Raw genomic sequence first — 26,275 nt, 5'->3', positions numbered from 1 at the left:
TCACCAGATACAAATGGTGGCTTCCGTTCTATTTCCTCAGTCTCTTCCAATTCGAATGGCTTTACCCGATATTTCCTGCACATCTTCAAGAAAAACCAGCTCTAGCCACCGTGAAGTTCCGATATCCCCCACCATGAACATTTCCAATAGCTGGGCGGAGGAGCTGAGGTCCAAGTCGCTGAAATCGGCAATTTCCGGCGCTCTTGTTCTCGGAATCTTTCTCACTGGTATTAATCGCTTTCGTGGTTTTGTTTCCAGTTTTCAATTGCTTTTCAGCTTATCACGATAATGTGGACTGTTTTTAGGGCTGTTTGGTTGCAATTAGGTTTCAACTCAATCTGAATTGAAAATTTTTGGGGTGTTAAGTCCAAACAAATCTCTGAAAATTGTTTGGACGCAGGTTAAGGGACTTGGAGATTTGAATTTATTTTTTTATGAAGTTAGAACTTGGGTTCATCCCGCTACTACGCTAATGATTATCGTCATTGTAACTAAACGAAGGTTTTACAGTATGGCCACGTAGGATTTAGGTTTAGGTGAAACTTACTATAACAAGTTGCTTTTGGTGGTTTGAAACAATTATAATAAATTTAGAATTTGGATTACTGTAACTTTGGTTTATTGTCTATAATTAAGGTTTTAAATATAATGTAGCACTCGGTATATGTCTTTAATGACGTTAATTTTGATTAGAGATTCATTAATACGATAAAATATGTAGTTAAGGCCTTAATGCACTGACCTCACAAACCATCTTTTTTGCAGTTGTAATCTCAGATTAATTTAGTATAAATTAGTTTATAACTAGCTAACTATGGCTATTAATCTCATCAATCCGAAGAAAAAATCCCTATAGTCTTCCTTTAAAAAATTTATTATGTGATTCCTTCTAACATTTGTGTAATTTTAAGTTGGATTGAACAAGTTGATCTCAAATTCAAAGTCAAAGATTTTGATTTCAGCTCGAGTTAGCTTGAAAATGATTGATATTGAATCAAATTTTTATATAAATTTAGCCAAACCTTTTATTTTTAAAATTATTTTCTTATTTTCCTTGAGATTATAACTTTATATTATGGGCATAAAAGCTTGCAAACACAATCAATGTTATTTATATAAAGAAACATTCATAACTCTTTTACCAAAGTTTTGTATAACATAACTTAACTTTATGGATTTAATCTTTATGATATTATGCTTTAAAGTTCTACTGAGAAGAGTATGCAAAGAGTTAAGAGCTCCGACTTCTTCAATGAAAAAGGCTACATAGAGTTTGTTTGAGAGTGTGCTTATGGCCAAGATGAGATTCTCAAATTGGCGAGTCAGAGACAAAGCATCTCAATGAGTCAGTGAGGAAAAAAGTCAATCAGGTAGATAAATAGAGCAAGTCAATGTGGGAGGAGCAACGATCTTGCAATTCAATGAGGAAGCACGCCTGAGTTGGTGTGCACTAGGTAGGATAATTGAGGCTATGGGTTGATTGCAAAGCTTTGAGCTAGCAGAGAGCCATTTGAATTAGCTTTTCCTTTTCCTGTGAGTTTATAACTTAGTTTGTGGCATTTAATTGATGGATTAAGAGAAAAAATAAGTTTTTATTTGAGTAGATAGCTGCTTAAAATGTTTTCTATTATTTATTCAAGTTCACCAAAATTATTTGCGATCATCCCATTTACGTGCTAGACACCTAGAGCATTGCCTCTTTGTGTGTAGGGCTGTCCAAAAGGCTCGTTGTTTGCGAACACCTCGTGTTCGGCTCATTAAGCAGCTCGTATTCGGCTCGTTCGTTAAACATAACGAGCCGAACAAGAACAAATTTTTAAGCTCGAAATATTAACTAGAAGAACACGAACAAACATTTGTTTGCTCTTGTTCGGCTCGAATTTTCTCGAAAAGAAATACATTAATCAATAAATAAATGAAAATATAAATATACCGCGGACTTTTGTGGTGTTATCGGTGTCATTCCGCGGTGTAACATCGCGGAATAACACCGATACATCGTGGAATAACGCGCAGAATAACACCTGCGTTTTTAATTACTCGGGTGTTATTCCGCAATGTATGTTGGTGTTATTGGTGTTTTTCGGGGTGCTATTGTTGTATTATTGGTGTTATTGACGTTATTCAAGCCGAACACGAGCCAAATACGAACAAGAATATGTTATTCGAGCCAAACACGAAACATTGTTCACGGGCGAATATGGAACAAGCCGAACATGAGCCAAGGCTCAACATGTGTGATAAGAAAGGCACAACTTAATTTAATTAGTTAAATTTTCTAAATCTTGAAAGTATGTCATTAAAAGATGTTCTCTAAATTTGAGTCCAACAAACTTTAAATTTATCCCATTAAAGTGTATTATTATTTTTATTGCATCTATTAGCAATTGTTTTCTCATACTCTCGCCTTATTGCAATTGTGGCTTTCAAGTTTTTGTGAGCCCATTTGGTTGTGCACCAATATTTTCTTGGTTGCTTCTGTGTTACTTGGTCTATATAACTAGTGATTTATCATAAGAAACATACATGGACGTGCACGCTTAATTGTATTCTAAAAGTGTAAGTATGAAAATCTTTCTTTGCCTTCGAGAACTGGCAGCTCTTTGTTGACAGAAGATAATTATACGGATAAAGGCTTAATATATATATATATATATATATATATATTGGCATCTGATAGATGTTAAATCATCTGGTTGTACTCTATGCTTAGTTCCTTTAAAATTTTGGGGCATTTACTTGCATACCACCTAATTCCTATATATTTACATATCTGATACCTAAAGTTTTCTTTTTTACATTTATATCACATAAAAAATATCACAATTTTAACTTCCAAAAATTGAAATACATCTTATCATTTATAGGTAAGGTGGTATGTTATGTAAAAATTGAAGTTTGGATGTTAGATATGTAAATACCTAGGAATTAAGTGGTATGAATGTAAATCTTCCTAAAATTTATGATTCATTGTTATCTTTTTCACAAGACAAGGTCATATTAGGAATAGGATTGTAAACGTGTGTTCGTGTTCGGCTCGTTTGTTTAGTGAGCCGAACACGAACCGTTCACGAACAAAGAGTCATTTTGACAACCCTAATCACGTAGCCATCAGATGTTAAGGATTGGGGCAAGATTTAAAACATCATTTGAATCTAATTTAATAATTTTGATTATGTTTTCTTTATTAATACTTTTATTTGATTATAAATGTTTGTAGCCTTGTAGTCAACTAAATTTTTAAAAAATACTACTATATATATAATTGATAAGTAGTATTTCGAGTCAAAACAAGACGAACACGAACGAACAAATTTTTGCAGCTCGCTAACTTAGCGAATGAGCCGAACACGAGCTATTTGCGAGCAACGAGCCGTTTTGACAGCCCTAATTAGGAAACTATGCCACTTCTGAATAAATAAATATCTTCAACAAATGCAGGTTCCAGATCTGTTGATGCAAAAGTTGGGGTTAACAAACCAGAATTGCTGCCGAAAGAGTTTAGCACCATTGTTGATGTTGCTGGATTTCTCTCTGCAGGCCAGGTGTCAAATCTTCTCTTATTTTTGGTATTACCAATATTTATACAAATCCCAAGGAGTTTTACTAAATGAATTGCCATTTCTAGCTTGCTGAAATAACTTGCAAATGCAACAATTATTTTCTCGAGGAAAGAACTCTAAACTAAGTAGATTTATAGTTACTCAAGTTGTAGGTTTTTGTGAAGTTTTGGATTTTCTTGCATTAGGAAACGGCATCTACTGAAGTATCGGTTTGACTCCGGAATCTGAAAACACAGCAAGCCGCTGCACTAGAACTTTAGTATGCTGTAAAGGTTAAACTGTAATTTAGGAATTATGCCAGAATTTACACTATTGTTTAGAATTTTATGTTTTCTTTACTTTCCTAGCAACCTGCTGAAAATTTCTAGCTCATAGGCATATTAACTAAATTTTGGAAATTTTTACCCCCATGGAATAGTTAGTCCGATTACCAGCCAAGTGATATTTCTTCAGGCTTGAATGAAGATCAGAGAATCTAAAGAGGAAAATAAACACAGCCAATCTTGAACAAACAAAGATAGATCGAGTTATAGTGAAATTTTCTTATATGTTAACGTTATTTTCCTGCCAAACTAGATTTTATATGCAATATATAAGCATTTTTTCTAATATTTACATGTCACTACTCTAACTGCATTGTACTTTAAAATCTTCTTATCATTTTGCTGTTTCTTAATAATCATAATTAAGGGAGTATATGTTGCAAGCTCCTATTAGGAGAATCGAATTCGTCAAGAGATTGCAGATCTTGAAAAGGATACAGGATTTAAGCTCCGACTCCTTACACAAAATTATCCCGAAACACCAGGTAATAATTCAGAAACTTAGGGGCCATATATGATCACTTTTATCTTTTATCCTTATTTTTTATTTTTATTTTGTTTTGTTTATATTTTATTTTGAAATGAAACATGTTTGTGAGTGATATTGTTTTGAAAACATTCGAAGCATCTAAAATGATGTTTTGAGTGTTATAAAAACTAAGTTGTATTTTAGTAAAAATAAAATATAAAAATATTTAAAAAATGAATCAAGCAAACATGTTCTTAAAAAATAAAAGCAAAAAAAAAAAAAAAAAAGGCTCCAAACAAGGCCTTAATCATTAATTCCTGCTTTAAATTTCATACAGCTGCTCCAAGGTTCCATATCATGAAGAAGTTGTTCCAAGACAACTTAATAGACATTAAGTGGGCAATCCAGGCTCTTTTATCCACTGGTCTATGTAAACATGATATTATATGCAATTTTCTTGGAAGATAACATGATGTTAGAATCTATGAAATGTACTCTTTTTGTTTATTTACATGAATTTTCCTCTGACGTTAGGTGAATTAGTATCCTTTTAACTTTCTTTTTCTTTTTTACTATATCCTTGAGAAAAATATTTTAACTTTGCTTTTGATTTCAGGATTAGCAATTAGAGACTTCTGGCAAGTCGATGACAGAACAATTGTCTTTGTTGCTGATCCCACCTTTGGTAAGGGAAATAAAATTTTCTTCAGGATAAATTGTTTGTTGCCGATCCCACCTTGTAGAGGATTTTGTTAGTTACCGTTAAAAAAAAAAAATCCAAAATTCGTTTATTTAATAAATGACGTTGAGTCAGTTTTTATTGGAAAAATTGCACTGATATTTGCTTGTTGGCAGCAGATACACAATGATATAAAATTAATTAATTAAGTTTGACGGTTTGTAAACCTATTCTCTTCTCTAAGAAAATATACACCATCAATTGGAGAGTATTAAAAGGTATAGAAGCTCTCTAAAGTTAAACATAAATATCAATGGTTGGAGGTATGTTATTTGCATTTATGAATATATTAGACTTCTAAAATTTTAATTATAGTGACATTTTTTAATGTGATGTTAATGATTTGAGTGCTAGAATGTAAATACGAAAGTTTATATATTAGATATGTAAATATATAAGAATTGTGTGGTATGCTTGCAAATGATCCAAAAAAAAATTTAGTCAAAACTATTAAATTTGTCCAATCGAATGGCTTTCAATGGTGTAGAAGAATAGAGTGTTGATTGCTTATAGTCTAATACTTAGTTGGTGCTTATACTGATGTTAAATTTCAGGTTAAGGCTATGCAATTAATTTGACTGATTAGCACTAGCTTATTAAAGTTAAACATTGCCATTTGAAACAAAATTGCAACTAATAATTTTAATATTCTTATTAAACCTTTTAATCATCAAATCTAGCATGTGAATACATTATCATTTATATTAATTTATATAAATATTTTTAAATGACTAAAATCATCTTGAAAATACTTTCTTGTTGGTAAAGCTTTTAACCAGAGTTTTGACTACAATTTGTACATTTCTTGCTATAATGTTCTGTTTTACATATTTGTTTATCTTTTGGAACAGGTAATATATTGAATTTCAATGTCGGTGCCACCGTTGATTTGGACATACCAAGAAGCTTTTGGAGTCGCTTAGCTGGGAAATATGGCAACATATTTTACTGGAAAGAAAAGGTAAGCTAGAAAAGTATGTCTTTTTGGTTTTATGAACTTTTATATTGCTATTGTTGAGTCTATTGGTTTCAGATTCCTAGCTTAGTTTTATGTTAGTGGGTATTAATTATATCTACTCCTCAACCTTTACAATTCAGTCCCTCGAGTTTTAAAAGCATTTTATGTGGATTTCTCATTTGAAGGGCCAGAGTCCAACGTTTGGAGAATTTACATGCATATCTCTGACACCTAAATCAAAACTTATGCATGGAAATGTGTGTTTCACTTTAAAAATTTTGGTATTTGTGATATTTTGATTTGAAGCAATGGTTTGAGTGTTATATAAGCAAATAGTAAAGTTTAGGTGTTAAATATATAAATATATAAGAATTATGCAGTGTGTATGTAAATCCCCCTAAACATTTTCAGAAACTAAGGAATCCTATGGTTTTTTTTGGTAAATGCTTGTGTTGTCTATTTTTTTGCTTTCTTTAACAATAGAAATTTTCTTAGAGCATTTGACTTGGAGTGTGTTTGGAGAGGCTACTGTTTTTTAATAAGATTAAGCAGTTGTGAAGCTACTTCCCTAGTACGTTTAGGACTACTGCTGTTTTTTGAAGCAGTTGTGAAGGAAAGCAACTTCACTGTTGCTGTCAACAAGCTACTGTTGGTGCAGCAGTGATTCTGTTTGGATAATTTGCTATGTTGCAGCTATTTTTTACAAAAAAGACAGTTATGCTCTTATAGATGTAACTTAGTTGAATTACTGTAGTTTTTTAAATAATTATAGTAGAATACAATAACAACTTCAACAGTGCATAAAGCACATCAAAAGTTCAATTTTAACTTTTAGACATCACTTTATGCATAATATTAAAATAATAAAAACTACAATATCAAGTTATAACAGTTCTCACCTTCATATCCAGAAGATTAGTCTTCGGGATAACTTTTTGTCCATATCTCTCCTAATTTGATCACTATTAGGAGTGAACTTTTTCATATTCTCAGCTCATCGAAAAAATATGCAATCTTCAAGTGTCTTATTTCTGAGATTATAATAAAATACCTTCGTATAGCTGACTTCTTTTTTTTATGTGTATTCAGAGCACTAAATATCACAATGATGATACAAATTTCTTCAAGTACTTGATGACTTTGAATTCATGTTCGCTGAGATTATAATTAGTTATGCTTAATCAACAAATTAAACTTCATATGCAATAGAACAACAAAAAAAATTAAGATTTATAATTAGCAATGTATATAAAGAAAAATATGCTACTCTAAAGTTATAACTTCAAAAATTAAAGTCTTAAAACATGAAAGAGATAATAAACATCAACTAATCTCTAAGTATTAGACATCAACCAAAAGAAATTACAAAATAATAGAAAAAATCTACAGCTCTAAACTAACAGATTAATGACTTCAATGAGATAATATTTGATGTATTTGAACAATTCATTTCTCCCCTTGATCACTTGGCTGGTATGCTCAAAATCAAGACAATGATATCTCGTACAGGGAATGGTTTTAAGAAACCCCGTTTCATAGGATATCTCAAATCAATGATATAGTATTTCCTTGAATAATAATATTATTAGTACATCACTTAAAACTTAACTCCTCATAGATGGTCATTAATGTATTAATCAGATGGATGCATTAAAAATTTTTATTCACATTCCTGAGTAGCAAATTTAAATATGGAACTATCATGAGCATTCACTTTCCATAAGTCATTAAGGTAAAATACGTATTAAAGTTACAAATATTAAGATATTATAAGTTGTAGATCCACAGTGTCCGATACATGCAATCTTATTGTTGTTGTCCAACTCGTGCATTGACATGTGTGTCATCAATTACTTCTATAAAATCACGTTTAAAATATTCATAAGGACAATTTATCTTCTATAAGACATGCATGCAAATTAAATTGGTAATACAATCAATATCTTAAAGAACAACATGGATCTTGTATCGTTACAGATTCCTCTTGATGTATGCTACACATATAACACCTGAACTTTTTAAATATATGCAACCTTACCTATGCTTGAAAGGAGTATTTCACTTTTTAGAAGTTCAAATTGTGTTAGATTTTTTTTTTATTTCATAAGTTGTATAAATGTAAAAAAGTAAAATCAAGTGTTAGATATGTAAATACATAGAACTTGGGTGGCATTGATGTAAATACTGCAATATTATATTATATGAGCAATGATTTTCAGGGTGAAGATGCATCCGTTGAAGCTGCGGTGAAGGCAATAGCAAGTTGTTTGAGAGAACCTGTTGGAAGAAACAACTGTTCAGAGGTGAGCTAACACTTCCTATTCACATATTTAATATTGTAATTAAAATAAATAAAAATAATGAATAATTTTTTATTTCTTTACTATATTTTTTTTACTGATATCATCTTGCAAAATATTTTTAATATGTGAATTATTATTATTTAGAAATAATTTATTGGCCGAATAATTTAACTCATACATTTAAATATTAATATTATTTAGAAAAATAATTGATAGATCTTAAAAAATGAACACATCATTGCAATTTTTGCATCACTACCAACTGTAAAAATTTTAAGTTTAAATGAAATATTGTAAATTAAAGCTGTGAAATAGTATATTTAAAATATGAACCGATCATCCATTTTCACTTTAATATTCCAGGATGCAGCGCCAGCAGGGCTGCCAAAAAAGCTCGTTGTTCACGGGCAACTCGTGTTCGACTCGTTCGTTAAGTAAATGAGCCGAACAATAACAAGTTTTTAAAGCTCGAATTATAAATGAGTCAAACATAAATGAGCCGAACACGAACAGTTCTTTGTTAGCTCGTGTTCATTATAGCTCGAAATGAAAAAAAAAAATTATATAATTATTTATATAATAATATATTATATATATTATTTATATAGTAATATATTATATATATTTATATTTAAATTTAAAACGTAGCGACTCGTGTGATAATATGGTTATGTGCATTCTTTTGCGTACATTTGATTCATATTCGAATCCAATACTCTACATCTATTATTTTTAATTTAATGTTAACAAGTCAATTTCAAGCCGAACACGAACACGCTGTTCACGAGTTGATTTCGAACACGAACAATTTCGAACGACCCGAACTCAAGCTCGGCTCATTTACAACCATAAGCGCTACAGATCATGACATAAATTATGCCCATAATGTGATAATAAGAAAGGGAGGAGTAATAACTCTGAGTGAGAACTCAGAATCGTCCTATAACACAAATTACAAATAGCAACATTTTTTTTAAACTAGTAACATATATGAATAAAGATAAGAGGCAATAGGAGGAAGAAAATATATTATAATAGAAAAGGATGTCACCAGTAGGCTAATTATTTACCTGAAAATAATATGCCATATATTTCACCTCAATTTAGTAATTGGGAGCTTTAATTTTTTTATTAAGAAGTGAGCTACATGGAGGAAAGGAGAAGGATAGCGTGAGGATCTAGAAATCCATTTCACCAACTTACAACATAAAGTAGAAGCTGAAACACCACAAGGGCAATACATAATTTTCATCACATCAAAGCACAAAAAAAGTGTTAAATCAAACACACATATCGATGAACCAATAAACACATATAAAGAACATAAATATATAAATAATGAACAAAAAAATAAAAATATATTTATGTTTTAATTCACAAAATAAATTGATTTATATTTATGTCACCTACTTATAATTATTCAATCGAAAAAGAAAAAAAAAACTTAACAAAATTGTCAGTCGCTGCCTCAGCTGGGACATACCCCAACTGAGACAGCCGTTTGAACATTAAATCTCCCCCTATCCCAACTTTCTTCAATCCATTCATCTCAACAAACTGACAGGAGACCAAAAATTACTCCCGAGCTACGGCCAATTCAGCCTTCAGAGAAGTTGCCTTCTCTTGCAAAGTAGCTTCACGAGTCCGGACCGCAACTAACTCCTCATCTAACTGCCCCAGTCGTGTGTCACGAAGGAATTCACCCTTTTGAGGAAGCACAGCCTGAGATGAAGTAGAGGATCCCTAAACATTTTTCACTCTCGCAAGGCTTACTGATTCATCGCATAACGACCCTCTAGGGCACGTAGGATCCTTAGTGGAGCCAAAATTTGCCACAATGCCGACTTCAGGAGCTCCTTACTCAACAAAGATAGGAGTCTTATTACCCTCTCCAGAGGATGGATTCATCATCTGGACTAGGTCAGAATTAATGAAGGAGAATGTCTCTCCTCCAATCTCCTTTCCCAATGGTGGATGTTGAGAGGCAGGTTGGGAGGCACCGGTAGCCGAAGGGCCAGGAGCAACTCCTTAGTCATCCACAGCTTGTACTTTTAGAGGTAATAGGTCAAAGGTAAGTTCTTGACTCTGTCTCTCCCTCAGGTTCGAAAGGTTTGACCAAGTGTTGTTTTGGCCCGCCTGATCGTCTTCTAGACAGTTCCTTTTTATGACATGTCAATCGGGGCACAAATATATACAATGGTTTGGTAGTTCAAAAATAAAATATCACCTGGCCGTTAGATTTTCTAAATGGCAATATTTCAGTTGCTGTGTATGTAATTATTCCAAAAGAAAAGAAAAACATGTAGTACAAAAATAAGAGCAATGCACAAAACAAAACAAAAAAAAATTAAGGGCTCACCAAATTGATGGATTTTACTATAGTTTGATTGTCTAGAATTATAACCTTGAATTTTTTTGAGACAAACATAGCACCCTTAACTAAGTCTATGAAACCACATTCTATTCTAAAGACCAAAACTAGGCTCCACAACTTAAAAAGTCTCATTGTCGCCTCATACAGCACTAAAGTAAGCAAAACATTGAACCGAGAAATGGTGACTCGGCCATTTTGATTTTTAAACCACAAGACCGTTACGATAACCTTTTGAGTTGCAGCCTCCATGTCTATCTAAGAGCAAACTCTTACAGATAAAACAGTCTCACCATACCGAGCTCAAGCGAGTTGGACTCGACTCGAAACTGAACTTTTACATCAGCTCGAGCTAAAGATGACGCAAATTAGAAGATGGTCCTAATGCGTTAAGACGTTCAAGATAATGGCTAAAGAGAGCACATCAAAAAATAGGTTTTTAAGTCGAAAAACTAGCGATAAGAAAACAAACATGTTTGCTAAATGAAAAAAAGGGCATTTACACACAAAGCATGCGATTCTTATGTATTTACATATCTCCCACCTAAATTTTCATATTTATACGCATAGCACTGTTATTTAATTTCACATCAAAAATAGCACTATTAACAGTTTTTAAATTTGAAACAAGCCTTTTCATGCATGAGTTTAATGCACCAAGTGCCATGCATGTAAACATTAAAGTTTAGGGTTCAGATATGTAATTACATAAGAATTGTGTGCTGCGTATGTAAATAAAAAATTAAGGGACGGAGTTTCGGTAAGAGGTGCAGAACCTGCGAACTCAGAAAACGAAGAGCGGCTATCTCTGCGAAAGTTACGCCTCCAACGAAAAACACTAATACTAAAGCACGACGACCATCAGCAACCCTGTTTAAACAAAAAAAAAAAACATCAATGTTAAATTTTATAACAAATCCCTAAGAGGCCGTTTGTAATCATCTTTATTTTTTATTTTTATTTTGTTTTATATGTTTTAATTTGAATAAAAATATTTTTGGTTGAGATAAATTACTTTTAGAGACACAAAAATATATTTTTATATATTTCAAGTATTTTTAAAGATAAATCAACATACATATTTCAAAGATAAAAGAAAAAAAATTAAAATAAAAATAGTAAACAGAAGTGATGCCAAACGGGGCTAAGTTGTCTGACTCGACAAATGCCTCATCAACGGAGTTAAAATGGTGGTATTTTTTTGTGTAGAAAGGTGGAGAAAGGCTAGTGCAAACTTAACTCCTACTATTACAACTTACCAATAACACAACAATTAAAAAAAAGTAAGAAATACAACATAATAAGAAAAGAATAAATTGAGAATAAATCTAAAATAGGAAACTTATAATTCCACAATCCCTCCCCTTCCAAACCCCCCAAGAAATATTTGGTTTAGATTCATCTCCAAACTCAAAAACTGAATCAAATCAGAATATTTGGTTTATGTAATATTGCAAACTAAAGCAAATGAATTGATCTCTTATTTTTTTTCAATTTGATTTCATTATTCAATTTAAAGAATTTTTCCACCACACTCATCATCTAGAAGAAGGGTTCAAGCATCATAGATAGAATAGAATACAACACAAAAATGATGACAAAATATGACCGAGTATTTACGATATGAAACAAACCATTCGACATTGCAAAATCTTGAAAAATGCGCAAGAGAAAAAAAATGATTAGAATTCGTAAAAAGGTTAATCCACACCTGTCAATATTTGATTGAGCACCGGGAACGTTATCAAACGGGGAACTATTGGTTGAGCCACCCTATTTATGTTCATGATACGCAATTGATTAACATTATGAAATAATGAAATTCAACCTTAATTTTATCCAAATACAAAGTTATGAAGGGGGCATGTGCTTACTCTCTTCAAATCCACATGTGGTCCAGGAAGAAGCCTCAATATTTCATCAATTGACCGCCTGCAAAACAAAGCTTATCAATAGCTAAATTTACCTACATAAAGTCGAGCACACAAAAATTATGACCAAAATTTAATCAATACAGAAAAATGGAAGTCTTATACCACCCGGATCTTATTGCATGTTGGACAATACGGAGCTTATCAATAGCTAACTTTACCTAAATAAGGTTGAGCACACAAAAATTATGACTAGCATTTAATCAATACAGAAAAATTGAAGTCTTTATTAAAGTTTAGGAAGAAGTGCATACCACCCGGATCTTATTGCATGTTGGACAATACGGATGCTAAGAGGTGCATATCCCGAAAAAATGTATGAAATATCATCAGGCCTGTAAAGTTCGATATCTTAAAGTGAGATGCAACGGTCAGCATGTTTGAATCCTACAAGAATTTATATAAAAAAATGCATGCTAATCAAAATAGCAAACAAATAAAAACACTCAAGAAATGAGCGAAATGCATTTAGAAATCCTATATACTTATTAAACTTTTTTATGTATACACACTTTATGACCGTAGATTATACTAAATGACGCACAACTTTTTCAAATGACATTTTAGAACCCATATTTTACGAGTATGCTGATGATAAGAAACGGATAATGGAAGAATATGCAAAATAACATGCCAAGTGTTAATCCTTTAGTGACGGAAAAATAAGTTGGAAAGTACTTGGAAGCTTCGGACTCGGAAGCTATCAACTGGAGTGCTTTTGAAATCACGAGCCAATTGCTTTTTGATTCCTATAAAACAAGGTTCAGTCAGAATATAGCAAAATAAATATCAATATGTGACAACATTGCAGTACATATGCGTTAATGAGAAAACTAACTCGAATGGAACAGGAGAAATATGTAGCAATGATGAAGATTGGACTCACTTGTCTCTTGAATAGCCCAGCTTTTTCGAGAATATATAGTGCGGGCATATGCTCAAATCCATAGCTATGCAAGATCTCCCTCCTATATGAAAAATATAAGAACCACAAATTCATAAAGGTGTAAATAATAAGGGACATTTACATACATACCACCCAATTCTTATGTATTTACATATCTAACACCTAGACTTAGTTTTTTACACTTATACCACCCAAATCTTCGATATCACATCAAAAATGCCACTATATTAACTTTTAAAAAGTAAAATACCTTTTAATACATAGAGAAAGTAGCATATATGTAAAAATTAAACTTCAAATGTTAGATATTGATGCGGGCGCTAAAACAACGCCCACATGCAAGCACTGAATGCGCCCCGAAGCGGTGCGCTTTGATACCAGGAGGACCAGAAGCCCTGCAAAATGTCGCGAAGCGGGTAGATGTGGGAGGAGGGATCAAGATGCATTGGGGTCTCGCAAGTGAACTCTCGCAAAGGAGTAGGAGTGAGCTGCCGCACTTGGTGTAGTGTTTCCTAACGACGTGATGCTTTGGCAGTATCCTGCTTTGAGGTGGTATTGTATCCTTCCAATCTCCTCCTTTACTTCTCCCCCGACCCTTCTCCTACCTCTCCCCCAGCCACCGACCACCCCCATATCCCTCCACCACTCTATCGCCACCTCTACTCCGTCCACAACCTTGTTGTCCAGCTTACCTACAACCAACCAAACACAATCTCAACCTACCCAAACAACCACCTTGCCTTCCCCACCTTTCCTCCCCTACCACTCCGACGACACCACCATCGCCTTCGAAACTCTTCCGACAGTCCTAATTGGAGATTAGTCTATTATTGTATTTCATTTCCGTTTGAGTCGTGTTGTAACCCATTTCTATATTAAGAAAAGTTTGTTTTTTGCGTTCCGCTAAATCCTAACTAGTTCCACTATCAGATATGCAAATGCATAAGATTTGGGTGGTATGCATGTAAATCTTCCAAATAATAAAACAAGGGAAAACTAGCAAAATAGAGAATAAATGCAAAATGAAGTCCATGTAAATTATATATCATGTGATATATGTCAATATGTCCCTGTGGGATACAGTAAGTGCTTGTGTCAGTCCATGATCAAGTATCCTGAGAAGAAATAGAATTTAATCCTAGAAAGAACCAAATTTCTAATAAGACTAGACAAATCAACAATGAACCACTACTCCAATTAAAATAAATTTTCAGCAATGTAACGTGCACCTGATCTGTACATATCTAAATGATTCACAAAGTAATCCCAATGATCTTTAATACTACAAAATCTAACTACATATGACAACTAATGATGATCCAATGATCTACACTGCTAAAAAAGGGGAAATCTACATACATACCACACAATTCTTATGTATTTACATATGTAACACCAAAAGTTTAATATTTACATTTATAACACCTTTGTATCATAAACCTATGCATGAAAAGGTTTATTTCAATTTTAGAAAGGAAATCAAAGTGGAACTTTTGATGTGATGTTAAGGATTTGAGTGATATGCAAGTCAATATGAATGTTTAGATTTTAGATATTTTAATGCATAAGAATAGTGTGACATATATGTAAATGCCCCAAAAAAAAAAACACAACCACATCAGGCCATAGAAGTCATGATACTCGTCTAACCTCAGAACATTAATGCTTAGAGATGAAATCCAATGCATCAGCCCATAATCTATGTTGTGTAAAAACAAAAAGTTTTCTTCAAGAACTAAAGTCCTAAAAAGTCAAAGTTAATGAGTGTGAAAGTAGCGAGAAAAACTTTTGTTTTTACTTATGAACATTACTTGTTTTGTTTGAATTCTAGAACCTGTGTTGTCAACCAACGGCCCAACCAAAATGATAACCAGAGTATGATATGGACATACTAGAGTTCAAATGAGCACTTTCTGAATTTTTACACATCTTGAAGGGAATCCCTATATATTGCATCAGTTTCAGATAAAAAAAGGCTTAACGGCAGCCCAGACAAACAATTTTTTTGCTATAAATCCAAAGTTTACGCATAGAAAGGCAAGCTAATGTCCATGTTCGTCAAGTATTTCATGTTAGGGATGAATTAAATTGACCCATAACTTGTCAGGATCCACTCGTTTAAGTGCTTATAACAAAATTAAGTTTTGCTTACTCCTTCGACCAGTTAAAGAAGTATGTCATTTTTTGTTAAATTAGCTGAGAAATTTTTAAGTTGAATCTGAAGCTGACCCATTAGCATCAATTTATATTTCAACGCAACCATGGTATTCTTCAACAAACATCTAAGCCATCTGAAAGGAAATGTGAAACATCACATCTAATGAGAGTGTGGAGTGACGCTAGAGCGAATAGCCCAATAAGGAGCGGCTCCTACCAGCTCTTGAGATTACAAGCTTTTAAGATAGTGATGGGAAAAAGAAAAATGGGGATGAGAAGAACATAAATGAAGGAGCGGAGCACGTAGTAGGCAACCAAAAATGTTGCAGAGTTAGGAAAGAAGTGGCGGAAGCCAACACATTGGTAAAATTTTGCAACTATTTAAAGAAAAGATGGTTCAGTTTTCATAAAAAAAAGAAATGCAATAAAAATCAAACTTCTGAGCTTACCACAGTATCTACAAAAAATCAAGAGCATCCAGCTCATTTGGCGAAGCAAAAGTGAAACATAGAATGTTTTCATTAACAATAATAATTGAAGATGCCACCAATGAAATGGTAAGAAGAATGGTTTTTAATGTCAAGACAGCAAACAAAATGGTAAGTATCTTTCAGCATTTACCTCAAATAGTCAAAGTTTTTCTTTGGTAAACCATTATTGGTGACAGAAAGTAAGACCAACAGACGGAATACATTTATCATTGATTCTTGCTTGTGAATCATTTCCTCGATGTACTCAAAGCAACTGCAAATTAAAGTCAGTAAAGAGACGCAAAATATAATTTACAAATTCATAAGATTGAAAAGTAACAAGGCAGTGAAATTGTGCAAGCATTTAAAATTTCCATTTGCACTTCGAATAGAGAAATTCAATCTATAAAATTAGCAATTTTGGTCGCTTATCAAGACTTACGAAACACTGTGTGGCCAAATTCTCAATCCTAACATTTTCTAAACTTTACTCTGATGATACTTCATTGTGGCCACGTTCAAATTAATTCAGCGAAGGAGAATCTAAAATAAGGATAGTGAAAAACGAGAGAACTAATTCAGACAACTGATTGTTCAAAATTCTTGAATTACTAGTAGCCAAAATTGTATTAGTTGTAGGATAAAAAACAGATCAATTCATCTTTAGAAACTTCTAGAACATTTAGTACATCCAATGGCATCAATAAAAAAATAAAACATTAGCTAAAACATAATTTACATTGATATTTGAAGTTCAGAGCTATAAAACTATTAAAAAAAACATAAATTGCACTAATTACCCATGAATAAAAGGAATTATTTAAAACCAAACTTTTAAAACTCCTCCATGCAAGTCTATGCCATCATAATTATCCTTCATTTCGGTACCATCCAAGCTCTACTGCTTTCTAGTGAAGTATGTTAAAATGCCCTTGAAAAATTTAAACATGAACAAGTCATCCATTCCTCATTACAGTGTACTCTAAAAATGGGTTGAGTTTGTCGGTAGGCACATTGGACCTAACAGAGAACAAGTCATCCATTCCTCATTACAGTGTAGTCTAAAAATGGGTTGAGTTTGTCGGTAGGCACATTGATGCAATGGGAGCAAGGTTATGGTTGGCATTTCTATTTCACGAGGTTTAGCTGCAAATGTCTCCAAAGCCACCAACATGATGGTCCATTTGAAGAAGGGGTGGATGTCAACAACGCCCCTCTATTATTAAGTGGAGGCGGAAGGGGTCGATGAATTTAAGACCATCAAATAATACAATCATAAAGATTCATGCACAGTCACAATCGATAATACGTGGGCAACCAAGGTGGAGAGTGCAGAAGATTGTGATGGATTTTTTGGGGTAGTAAGGAAATAAAGATCCACACCAAGAAATAGAAGTGATCATGTGAAAGGAGAACTATCACATATTAGGCATGCATTTCTTAAGCAAGCATTGTCTATAATGTTGGGAAAGAAAGTTGAATACAATCCAACAAGAAAGCTATCGCAACAAGAGCACAATCCCAATATAGATGATCAATCTAGTTGGTATGCACTTTGTCACAATCAATGTTTTGATGGCGAAGGTGTAAAGCAATGTGTTTTACCTATCTCAGCATAGCATAAGCAACAAGGTATAGAAAAATTTTATAGCCTTAAATTTAATATATTTTTTTGGTTGGGTATACTTGTAATTTTTTTGGAGCCTTTCTCTTGGGTGAGTTGTAACCCGAGAAGAGGAACCTGGGTATTGTAGTTCTTTTGCTTTTATTAGCGAGCGTTCCTTATCCTACCTTTGTAACCCCATATTTTGATAGAAAAAAATTACCTACAGGTTTCTCTCTCTCTCTCTCTCTCTCTCTCTCTATATATATATATATATATGTGTATATATAATAAAAATAAAATCTACAATCCAAAGTTCATAATCATACATTTTATATTCTAACACCAAAGTCTAATTGATACAAACAAACAAAACCAAATAAATAAGATAACAAAATAAAACAAGATGAGCAGTCAATCAACAAAGGGTTCATCAAAAATGAGTGGTGAGTAGGCCAACAAAACAAAGAATGTTGAGAGAGACTTTGCCTTAGTGAGTTGAGAATCAAAATTAGACTTGACATGCGAGATGAAATGAGTCAAGCTTAGCGCTTCGACATTTCTACGAGATTACAAGGGATGAATCAATTTTATAAAACTTTCAATCATATTTTATTTAAATAGATTAATTTTTTTTAATAATTTTAAGTTAAGTAATTTGATAATAATAGTTTAATTGAAGTTATATTATAAGGATATCTCCTCACAAACATGATGATGCAGAGCTCGGTAGAGGACCGACCGATCCTCAAGGGAGAGGGGTTGCCGCCCCCTCCTCTCTCTTTCCCCCTTTACTTTTTCCCTCATTTCCCTTTTCTTTCATTTCCTTCTTATCTTACTTTCCATCCTAGGCCATTTCTAATTTAAATCATTTCCTAAAATCTGAAATCCTGATTTTATTTTATTCTTCTTACCTATTTTAAAACATTTTCCTAAAATTTGAAATATTATTTTATTATTTTTTCTTATTTTAAGTGTTTCCTAATTTAGGTCAAGCTTCTTTATAAATAGGAAGTGACGTGCTTAGAGTAAGGGTCTTGTTTTTTAATCTTTATTCAGCATTGTCTTTGTGCTTTCCCTCTTGAGGATTGTATCCAACGACGAGGGAGGTGCTTCGGCTATAACCCCATCCAAGGTGGTGATTATATTCGTCGTTCTGACTCCTTCCTGCACCCCTACAGGTCTCTGCACCTCCACAGCCTCCTCCAGCACTCACAGTCAATGTTCCCTGCCCTCCTTCCAGCTGCCCTTCTTCCTCCTTCCAGACCACCAGCACTTTACTGTAACCAGCAAACCCCGCCTTTGCTGACCTGTATTTCCAGTCGCTATCGCCATCCTCCCAGCAGGCCGCAGCCCTTCCAGCCCGATGTCGCCTTCCTCTCAGCAAGTTGACCCCCTTCTGCCACCTTCCTACCAGCAGGTTGTAGCCCTCCGTCCAGCATTCTGCTAGCTGTCTCATCCCTCCCAGCAGGTCGCAGCCTTCCTTCAGGGTTCCAACAAGCTACTGCCACCACTCCTCACTGCCCCTGCAGGGCGTCGCTCTTTCCTGCCTACCACAAGCCGCCATCAGTTGTATCACCGGTTTCTAACCTTTGACAATGTTTTCTACTCCCCCCAGCTGCGGTTCGACGCCTCTACTATTGCCGACTTGCTGCCCTGCTCCCACTACAGCAGCAAGACACCTCTCCAGCCTTCACCGCAGTCGCCGACACCCCGGACTCTCTTCTGTCAAGCTTGTTATATCTTCTTTTGTTGAGTCTTCATTTTTAATCCTTATTTTACGCTTTTGTTTTGTGTGTTGTCTTTCTTTCAATTGAGTTTTCATTGTAATCTTATTTAGGTCATTAATAAAATTGTGTTTTGTTTCGTGGTTTGGGTTAACTCCGGTATCACATGATGTACAAGGTGAGCCCCTAACACTTGAGGTGATGCCATAGTTTGCAACGCATACCCTGGTCAAGCTCGATAAATGCCTTTAAAATATTAGCACAACAATATCATAGACAAGGAATCCTCTTAAAGCATTTATTCTTCAGATGGTTCCCAAGTGCTTACGCTATGGTACAGATGAAACTCATAGAGATGATGAGCTCACTCCTTTATATCCCACACTAAATGGTGGCACACTATTCACTATCTTTCAAAAAGGCTCTAAAATCTTTTGTGAGATCACATAAGATTAATCCGATCTCCTATGATGCTTTAGTAACACGAGTAAAAGAGGATACTGAATGCCTTGATCTAGAAATTGGACAAGCCAAAAACTCTCCCTTAAACCTGCCCTCATACATGGTTAAATAGTGGTATAATACCAAACAAGACAAAAAAAAATCTAGACGGTAGATTGCCATCAACTACAACAAACAATCCACCTTAGCTTAATTTTAGCAACTAAAGCTCACACCAACATGCCTTTATGATAATTATAATGCCTTTTACCGCTACCAAAGGATTCGAAAGGCTTCTCGAAATTTTTTATTTGAATAAATTTAAAATCCCACTTTTAGTGCAGGCAGCATCTTATCCAAACATGAATCACCCTTCGAAAAGAAGATGAACAAAAAATTAAGCATTGTTTTAGTCGGAACAAAAAAAAAACAAACCACAACATTAAAACTAAAGTTAAAGGATGCATCACTTATTCATTTGGGCCAAATTAATATAAAAGTGTAATATTTGCCAAAAAAAATGATGAATACTAATATTTCAAATCAATGACCAATTTGCATTTCTGAAAGGCGCTGGGGACCTGCATAAATTATATTAACAAAATGAACTCATGTGAAATATCTCTCATACCTCGAACACTTAACATGTAATTCGCAAATAATATATTCAGCCATATTAGGTCATACATTGTATATTGTATGGCATATTATAAAATATGAAGCTTCAGTCAGCATCTAAATTTTAAAATATCGATCATATTTAAAATTATGTTGAAATTTAATAATATATTATTCATACAAATTCAATATTCTTCTTCATAACATAGAATATATAAAAAAATAAAACTTGTGCTGCAATAACACCAAAAAAGTTCAAAACTTTAGCCCACTCTGGAGAACAAGAAACATTAGTACCTATAAAATTCATTTCAAGCTATTAAAAGCATACGTACAGGTCAAAGTTCTGCGATTCCAGAATAGTTTGCTCAATGTCAAGGCGGGAATGGAATGATGGCTTGCAAGTAAAAGTTTGCAAATGTTGAGCAAGACTTACATGCCTCTGCATCAAGTGTCGAATTACATAGTTGGCCATGTAGTGCTATGATAAAATAAAATGGAAATGTAAAAGAAACTTATAATTAAAGAAACTTACAGCTATTTCTGGCAAAGAATTTAATTTCTTGACAAAATCCTTCAACTCTGACACAGATTGTGACTGCTAGATCAAACAGCAAGATGTTATAAGTTCCATTGATTTAGTAACTAATACAAACCAAAAAACTTAAAAGATAACATATATTAACTTCTAGAAGTTAAGTTCTCCATAAGTGTGAAATGTAAATTACATTCTATAATTACTAATATCATAATCATCATTAGCTTTTCTTCTAAAAAATTTGTACCAATATTAAGAAACATTCTGTCATAATTCATTTTGAATTCATGTTTCCTGAATCTAGCGTATATCATTTTGTAAAACTTCCAACCATTTATATTTGATATAATCCTTTCATTTCCTATTCTTCTAACATTAATATATCCACAATTCATATTCCTACCATATTTAACATGTATACATCTCTTGATACCGGAGTTAACCCAAACCACAATAGAAAAGGCAAATATTATTACTGAAAAGCAAATAAATTATTAAAACTCATACACTGAAAAAAAAAAAAAAAAAAATTACAACAACGACACAAACACAAACTAGGGCGTGGATTGGAGTGGTGGTGTTGCGGTTGAGGGAAGTAGGGGGTTATGAAAGGCTGTAGAGGAAAGGTACAGCAGGGCTGGTGACTGGGGAGATGGGAGGATAGGTTGAAGGGCGAGCGGTAGGCTGCTAGGTAACAGCAAGTAGGATTGGGGCTGGCACGTTTGGGAATTCCGGTAAGTACAGGGGCTGTGGAGAGGCCGGCAGTAGTGGTTGTGCAGTTGGGAGGGGGTTACAGGATTGGCTGTGCAGGGGAAGATGGGTTACGGGAATGGCTGGGGTAGGGGACGGGGTTTACGGGCATGCCTGTAGAGGGGACAGGTGGCTACGGGCTGGCCTATATAGTAGAGAGACGTTACGGGATGACTTGGTAGCGGCGAGGGGACTGTAGATTGGTTGGGGAAGTTGCAAGAGTAGGTGCTATCGGGAGAGCCAGACGGGTCACTAGAAGAGGCGGGTAGGACAGAGCGGAAGAATGAAGTGGGTTGCGGCGGAGTTTGATAGGAAAGGAGCGACTTGTGTGGCTGATGGTTTGCAGTAGGGCAAAGAATTTGGGGGCTGCAAAGACAGCAGATCTACTTTCTGTGGGAGACTGCAGCCAGTACGGCGGGAGCGGAAGGGAAGGTGCGAAGGAGGGTGAACGTCGAAGATAATCACCACCTCGGAGCGAGAAACAGTCGGAGCACCACAGTCCTCGGATACAGCCCTGAAAAGGGAAAAGGGGATGCCGGCGGCTGTCCTCACAAACTGAAATCAGAAAATAATATGGGGGGTTCAGTCCCCTTTCTAAACTTAACCGATTTGTGCCAAACAAGTTCAGTTTTTGGAGGAAAACCCGTGTCACCTCTATTATTGCATATTTCACTTCGTGCATGCTAGATTATTTAAGAACATTTTTAATAGCACTCTATATAATAGGTGTTACACCCACTCACTATATATAATAATTTTATACTTAGCCTGAAGCAATATAGGTCACCCAGGCCAAGCCCAAAAGCCAGACCAAACTTTAACATCAATTGTAGCTAGAGCCAAATGAAAATTAGACTTAAATTAGGAATTATTGAACATTTTTTAATTTTACATTCGATATTTATATATTTTGATCGAGAAATGTTCTGTAATTTCAATTTATTTGAACTTCATAGTAATAATCATAATTTATTTTCTTGATAAAGTTTTGTCATGGCTTTTGAAGAAGATTACTAGTAAATGAAGCTACTTTTAACCACTATAATTCAATTCCCTCCCTCTTACCCATAGCTACTATTCTAATCTTCAACTTCCATTCTCTTAGTGACTACCCTCACTCTCCTAACAGCAAGTATGCTATCCCTCTCGAGATAATCATAAGCATGACTTCTTATGTTAACACAACCATAAATGCTACTTGCACACATCTCAAGCCAATTACCCATTTTCCTATCATAGTTCATTAGAAGTTTTTATCTTCCCACTAACCTTAGAACAGCTAAAAGAAAGAGAAAAGGGTTTGATGCCTGCTTAAGATAATCAATGACTTGGGTTCGATATTGCTTTCCCGCCAACTCTTTTTTTTCTTATGATCTATTGGGATCAACTATGAGAGTGAAGACCTAATATCAATGCTACAGATCGGATTGTGAAGGCTTTACTGTGTATTGCAACCAGACAACTTGTCAATTTATGCTATTTATAATTTTGTAGGCATATTTCATGATTCTATGATTAGGGATCCCTTTTATAGAACTAGATTGTTACCTTGTTGTGCCTAATTATATCTCCATATAAAAGCACGCACCCATAGCATGATAGCCTGACAAGAACATTTCTTTTATAATCTTAAAGCTTAAAGATCTCAACCTCATTTTTCAAATTGTTGTTCATAGTTGATTGATTCTATTTTCCTGGATTAGTTTTGTCCCATACTGAAATGCTTTTGAAGTACCAATGCACGAACATGTATCAAGTTTGTTAAATGAATACTAATGTGATGATGTTACGTATTTATATTTCTATATTAGTTTATGATTTCCATTAAATGTCACACATGAATAATGCATCATATCTCACTCTAACTTTTCCTTTTAGGTTGCATACATTTCATTCATTTGCATGCTATATTTCATTTAAATTTTTACATTTATTGCATCACAGCCATAATGGAAATCAACTTTAGCGCCAAAAGTTCCATTTCTTAGAGATTCCACTACAATCAAAGGGCTCTTCATGACAGACCATCTACTCTTGAGGGTCATGATAAATCACACATCTTTCATTTTGATACAACTGGTAATAGCTGTTAGAATAGAACTCAAGATACTTTTTATTAATACAAAGGGGGTATAATACCCATTACAGGATCAACTAGAAAAGAAATAATTGAACTTAGAATACAATAGAAAGGGAAAGAAATAAAACTAAATATAATAGAAAAAGGAAGGAAAACAAACGAAATAACTCAGAATAATCATAATTTAATAATGGCTATTACTAGTCATTAAAATAATTTAATACTCCCACTCAAGTTAAAGCATAAATGTCAGTCGTATTTAACTTGAAGTTCAAATTATCGAATAATGGCCGAGGAGTGTTCTTTGTGAGGATATCCGTCAATTGGCTACTGAATGGCACAAACGGAAGGCAAGTTTCCCCCGACTCGAGTTTTTCCTTAATAAAGTGTCGGTCAATCTCAACGTGCTTGGTGCGATCATGTTGTATCGGATTATAAGTTTTCCTTAAGGATCTCTAATGTTTGGACCATAAGTCTTACTCTAAAATATTTATTATATTAAGATCGTAAGCCTTTTAGTAATATGAACAACATCACAAAGCCAAAAGCCTTATATAAAGAAATTCTATCTCTAATTAAATAGATGTGGTTTATTACATCTCCAAGTAGACATACACAAAAGCCATAAGCCTAATAAACCAAAATTAAAATTGCAAGAACCAATCTCAAGGCTCTCGAAAGTAGAGCAACAACTCCTACTGATTGTTACGTTGGTGCCTAACCTAAGGGTAATTTTATCTTTTGCATTCCTAAGGGCAACTTAATCTTTTATTATTATTGTTGCTTTGTATAAAAAGGTGTATGCATGAGATTATTGAATTATGAGTCTTAGCTTTAGGATTTGGGAGAGATCATATCTCTCAAATGGTAGGAATTATAAGAGATCGCCTACCTCTCAAACTGTAGGTGTTTATCTTTATATTCTTGTTGAGTTGTTTGAATTAATGAAAAAAAATATTTGTGTTTGCCCTAATTTCTATGAAAAAACGTATTGATTTTGACATCGGATCGTAACAAATTGGTATCAAAGCGATGATTATGGGAGATCACCACGCCTCGTGATCGAACCCTAGGATATCAAATATGATGCGAAGGATTGTGAAATACGGAGATTGGGGATCACCCAGAGGAAGCCAACAATGGGATCGCATCTTCTGTGTCCTGGACCGATGGGATCGCGGCTTACATTAGTGCGATACAATCGCAAATTGATCTTGTTGAGGATTGCGGCATACAATGCTCCAAGACCTCGCTGGCGTGAAGCGTTTGGGATCATAGTGAACAGAAACCTGCAAGCTTTAATCGTGACTCGATCCACTCAAGTTGACCATGTTGGGGAGCCGACGGGGTCGTGGTTTACATTTGCACGATACAGTCGCAACTTGAGCTTGTTGTGAGCTAACCCGATCAGCATACATTTCTTCATATATCTTCTTATTTAAACTGCATCATATATTGGTGATTTGAGGCAGCATACTGGATCGCAGCGTAAGAGGAGTGACTCCTAATCGAACCACGCCAGCCAATTGTGCCAACGCAGGGTTTCAGGATACAAAAATTTTTTTGCCTACGTGATTGAAAATTTTCCCAAGACTAAAGGCATTCAAGAAAATAGATAATTTGAAGAAAAAATAGGATAAAGAACTGGAGCAATTTAAATCTGGTATAGAGGAAAGGTTTTCTATCATTGACAACCGATTTGAGAGCTTAAAGGAGATGTTGAAGAAGGTTATTGAGATGCAATACAAGACCCCACCAGTGGTTCAATTTGCAAACCCTATCTAAGGGTTGACCAGATATTCCTTGGCTAAATCGAAAGGGAAAAAAAAATGGACGAGAAGAATATGAGAAGCGTTGGGGATCACAGCGAGCAGAGACCTGCAACCTTTAATCGTGACTCGATCCGCTCTAGTTGAGTTTGTTGTGAGCCGGCCGAATCACTGCATACAGTTTTTCATATATCTTATGATTTAAACTGTCATATATTTGTGATTTGAGGAAGCATACGGGATCGCAGTGTACGAGGCGTGACTCCTGATCAAACCACGCCAGCCAGCTGAGCCAACGACGAGGTTTCAGGGCACTTTTTTTTTTTTTGCCTTCGTGATTGAAAATTTCCCTGAGAGTAATGGCAAGCAAGCAAATAGATGATTTCTAAAAGAAATAGGAGGAAGAAGTTAGGCAAATTAAATTTGGTATAGAGAAAAGGTTTGCTATCATTGAAAACCGATTCGAAAGTTTGGAGGTTATGTTGAGGAGGCCTATTAAAATGAAATCCAAGGCCCCGCCGGCCGTTCAATTTACAAACCCTTAAATTTTTACATTTA

The 26,275-nt window shown here is 34.4% G+C and overlaps 2 protein-coding genes across 4 annotated transcripts in view; one reads left to right on the top strand and one right to left on the bottom strand.

Annotated features, from left to right (window-relative positions):
• LOC110029605 (thylakoid lumenal 15.0 kDa protein 2, chloroplastic) lies at positions 1-8,372 on the top strand. The gene is made up of 6 exons (XM_020731963.1): positions 1-227; positions 3,442-3,545; positions 4,281-4,371; positions 4,972-5,040; positions 5,946-6,055; positions 8,272-8,372. Exons 1-6 carry the CDS (start codon positions 14-16, stop codon positions 8,362-8,364), a joined length of 681 nt encoding a protein of 226 aa, XP_020587622.1. The 5' UTR covers positions 1-13; the 3' UTR covers positions 8,365-8,372.
• Positions 8,373-11,415: 3,043 nt separating this feature from the next.
• Positions 11,416-26,275, bottom strand: part of LOC110029604 (vacuolar protein-sorting-associated protein 33 homolog) — a 32,616-nt gene continuing 17,756 nt past the window's right edge. Inside the window, exons 13-21 of one of the 3 annotated variants that reach the window (XM_020731960.1) lie at positions 21,116-21,181; positions 20,916-21,022; positions 16,343-16,465; positions 13,544-13,625; positions 13,336-13,406; positions 12,912-12,992; positions 12,601-12,658; positions 12,438-12,499; positions 11,416-11,596 (exon numbers count right to left, since the gene is read on the bottom strand). In XM_020731960.1, coding sequence (XP_020587619.1) covers positions 11,431-11,596; positions 12,438-12,499; positions 12,601-12,658; positions 12,912-12,992; positions 13,336-13,406; positions 13,544-13,625; positions 16,343-16,465; positions 20,916-21,022; positions 21,116-21,181 — 816 coding nt within the window. In that variant the 3' untranslated portion in view covers positions 11,416-11,430. Of the gene's footprint in view, positions 11,597-12,437; positions 12,500-12,600; positions 12,659-12,911; positions 13,045-13,335; positions 13,407-13,543; positions 13,626-16,342; positions 16,466-20,915; positions 21,023-21,115; positions 21,182-26,275 lie in introns of those variants that run through there. The other 2 variants (XM_020731961.1, XM_020731962.1) reach the window with 2 other exon arrangements.

This window comes from Phalaenopsis equestris, unplaced genomic scaffold (assembly GCF_001263595.1).
Source record: "Phalaenopsis equestris unplaced genomic scaffold, ASM126359v1 Scaffold000598, whole genome shotgun sequence".
In the NCBI taxonomy this organism is placed as follows: domain Eukaryota; kingdom Viridiplantae; phylum Streptophyta; class Magnoliopsida; order Asparagales; family Orchidaceae; genus Phalaenopsis; species Phalaenopsis equestris.
The sequence above is the reverse complement of the archived record's forward strand: the minus strand, read 5'-3'. Positions and strand labels throughout refer to the sequence as shown.